At 34.8% G+C, this 4,068-nt stretch overlaps 1 protein-coding gene across 1 annotated transcript in view; it reads right to left on the reverse strand.

The window, feature by feature from the left end:
* Window positions 1-1,876: 1,876 nt before the first annotated feature.
* Window positions 1,877-4,068, reverse strand: part of LOC111085737 — a 56,592-nt gene continuing 54,400 nt past the window's right edge. Inside the window, exon 5 of the mRNA XM_022385724.1 lies at window positions 1,877-2,116. Coding sequence (XP_022241432.1) covers window positions 1,933-2,116 — 184 coding nt within the window. The 3' untranslated portion in view covers window positions 1,877-1,932. The remainder of the gene's footprint in view (window positions 2,117-4,068) is intronic.

Here is a 4,068-nt window from a genome sequence, read left to right on the forward strand (position 1 = left end):
GTCTCCCTAAGCTGACCAAACCTCGTGAGATATTCTTAAACTTACCGCTGAAAATATCGTTAACAACGAGAGTACTTCATTTGACGATTCAATGCTTTCTCTTCATTATAGGTTTCAGTTTTCTTGTGTGCTGGTTTATGACATTATGTACAACTAATCAGTCTTTTTTACAGAATTAGCTCCATTATCTTAATAGGTTACTTTAGTTCTGATCATACAGCTAGTTTACATTTGTTCAAAAGGTATTGATAACGAAGAAGATAGAGGCCAAACGTTTTTAACAATAGTTCCAAATGAGTCCACTAGAATATTTTGTGTTCGTGCGAAACGTCATCGGTTCACGAGAGATAAGAATCATTTTTGAAATAAAAATAAGCAACAATCATAAATCACCTTTTTCGTGACTGATTTTCAAGTTCTCAATTTATGAATGACAAATTATCACGTGATAGAATATACTGTAGGTAGCCACGTTGAATTTTTGTTCCTTCGTCTGAAATAGCTACCATAAATGTTCGGGCTTTCTGTACACACTACTAATTTTTTCGTTAGTGATATCAGCAGCCTAACTTGAAAGGAAATGTGTTAAATTACTCTGTTTTAGACTATGTTTAAAACATTCAGTGTAATATTTAATAGGTTTAGCTTTTCTATTTTAACACTTCTAACAGTTTTTGTGTTTAGTGATTTCAGCAGCCTACAGGAAAAAGTGTTAAATTACTCTGTTTCAGACTATGTTTGAAACATTCAGTGTAATATTTAATAGGTTTATCTTCCCTAATAACATATCTGCTTTACGTTTAAAACGTGATGCTAAGTTGCATCACCTCAGGTTGTGCTGAAAACGTTGAAATTAAGTAACGTAACAACATCACACTATGTTCAAGACACTAATATTAGGCCTCGTTTATCTGACCTCTTTATCTTACAAACTGTTAGCCATTAATTTGAATCCCCACTTGTGAAGGATGGTCATTTCTACAAGAATAGATTACGTTTACTTACATTTGATTGTTTTCCTTTTATATCAATAAACTATTCAACTAGAATAAGAATGATAAAACTAAGTTATAACCAGTTATCAAACAGTTTGGGTAGATGAGCAACCTGATTAAAACATCAGCATGGAACTTTTAAGGTGTGGGAAAGATAAGGTCCAGAAACTCGTGTTACAACAATGATATTTTTATTTGTCATTGTACGTGTAAGTGCATATTAAATAGTTACACATTCAAGGAAAAAGACAACTACACTATTATCAAGTTTTCAAAACACTCACATATCCTAGGTTTCATGAGCATGTACTCCAGTTCCTAGGTGAATGGGTTACTATATATTAGAAATCTAGAAGTTTAATAACATTATTCATTGTAAATTCTGACATAGAACTGTACTAGGAACCGATATGTTTGGTAAAAAAGCAAATAATTTACAAGTTTATGGTCCAGCAACTACGTAATATATTCGAACTTGTTGGAAGAGACATCTCGAATGACTAGGACAGCAACTGAAATGTCAGAGAGAGAGAAAGAAAAAGCAGAATGAAAAATAAAAGCCAGTAAATTGTCCAGTTCTTTGAGGTTGTTGAATATTAACAATGAGCAGCTGGGAAATAAGTCAATGGCATTAAAGAAAACTTCCTACATGGTTACTGAGAAAACGTGAAATAGGAGTTACCAGTGTAAGGATGACCACGTTTGCTAATTTTAAGATAAAACAAGAACTTAGTTTCACATTTATACATAAAAAGAAAAACAGAATTCGTGTATAAGAAATGGGTACACTATGCGTTGGAGAGAGCACTCGTTCTTGAAAAACTTGTGGTTAGGTATATCTCAATTCTAAGAATACTGTAAGGCAATGACTAGTCCCTGTCCATAGGTAGACCATTGGGGACACGTAATCCAGATGACGAACAAGACTAGACAAGTCCTATTTCTCGGAGTTTCTGGAAATCTGGCACACACAGCAGGAGGGAACAAAAAAGTTCTCCTCTGAAGTTCCTTGTCCGTCAGCATCAAGAGACAAAAGCTTCTTCTTGATGTACTTCTGCTTGCAGCGACTGGTGTAACCAAAGGGCAAGCTGACTTGGCTAGAACAACTTTCATCAGGAGAGCTGAAAAACAAAAACCGGCAGGATCATTAAACTACAGTCTACATACTGTCATCTACAGTAACTTTATTGCTTACAGTCACAAATTTGCGATAGTTGCAGTCACACCTTGACGAGAGTATTGCACTACCATCAAAAATCACAAGTTCATGGCCATCATGGTGAATATGCTATCACTTAAAGTCACACATTAACGGTGGCCCTATACTGCCATCACCAGTCACAAATTTGTGGTATTCTCAGAGTAAATTGATTTTTTGTAAAGAATATTAGGGTAGGTTCACTTTATATCGGGGGGATGGGCAAAATAAATCACGAAGTACTGTTGAATTTAACAAAAAATGACTGAGTTTAAGCTAAGAAATAAAGAGAATGAACACAATGTCTGATACAAGGTGGAAACAATCTTTATTTATTTCCAAAAACAAAAACACGTTGTACGTATATATGTTGGACACTGGACGGTCTCCTCTCACTGGAGTCGTAAATATATTAACTGATTTTCTTCCCTCGAGATGTCTTTCCGTTAACCATTTCAGTTGAGACTGTTTAAATCTAACGTTTCTTACATAATTGGAAAGGTCAGATTTACTTATAGCGACTAGCGCTACTCACGTGACTGGTCATTTTCATTTAACATAGGGGAGGCCGTAACCTCAAGATATTATCTGACCTACCAGTGACATTACTGTCGTCTACATTCTTGTACAACGTGTAGTATTACAACATGCCTCCACAGGCAGTACGGGCGTTATCTCCAAAAAATAACAAAGGAACAAAGGCTGGTAGAACGAAGCCAATTTAGCAGATTTCTGGACGACACGTTAGATGGAAAACTTCATAAACTCATAATAAATAGAAGTTTTTAAAAAATCTGCATTAAATAAGAAGGTAGGAATGCATGGTATAACTGCATAACACAAATTCACAAGTCACATTTTTATTATCATCATGGCAACTACACTGTGCCTACAGGCAAACCTCAACAATAGTACTATATTACCATAAAAGTCACAATTCTTCTGAATGATGAATGAAGTTAATTCAAGTAAAAAAAATATATAAATAATTGAATGTTAAAATGAGATAAATAATATTGTGTTATTAATCCTTACTTTAATCCTGATTTGTTAATGTCTCATATAAAACTGTTGAAAATTACACCTCACCAACTTAATGTAGTTCACACCATAACAATTGCTGTTCATGTAATTTCATAATCATGACCCACGATAGTGGTTCATAATAGGAATCGCCCAGGAATTTCACAAAAATTCTAATAGAGCATACCATACGGGCAAAAACCATCTTAAAAAGCAGACTTGTTCTTGAAACAACACTCAAAACCTTCGATCTCAATGGGTAAGGCTGTTAAAATATTGATATTAGCAAAAAAGTTGATTTTCCGATCGTTAGACAACATTCATCCATTTGTTCGTCATATTATTCTTGTTTCACAAGCCTACAGAAAAAACGGCTATGAATATTTTATTTAAACCTGGGCAAACCTACTAAAAAGCTCCTGTGTAGGTCGTAAGACTATTTTTATGTCGATTATTGAAAGAGGAGATATTTTATCAGTTTTTTAATCGCCATTCAAGCACCGAATTCTACAGCAAAAACGGCTAGGTATACTGCGCCAAAATGTATGCACAGCTGCTAAAAAACTTCTGCGAAGGTTGTAGGGCTATTTTTAAGTTGATTCTTGAAAATCGAGAGTTACACCCTCTAAAATTTTCTAAGTTCATCTTCGCTGCCAACATAAGCTCTTCGAAGCCACTCAAGCATCGCAGAAATGAATAAGCCATTTAAGCATCATTATACCAGTCGGAAAAGCTTCGTTTTATTAGAGTAAACAATGTGTATATTTATGACAGTATCTCCAGCCTTATTACTATTGGTTATAGTTTTACAAACCCCTACAGCTAAACAGGCCCGGCATGGCCAGATGGTTA

Source organism: Limulus polyphemus, unplaced genomic scaffold (assembly GCF_000517525.1).
Source record: "Limulus polyphemus unplaced genomic scaffold, Limulus_polyphemus-2.1.2 Scaffold584, whole genome shotgun sequence".
Taxonomy (NCBI): domain Eukaryota; kingdom Metazoa; phylum Arthropoda; class Merostomata; order Xiphosura; family Limulidae; genus Limulus; species Limulus polyphemus.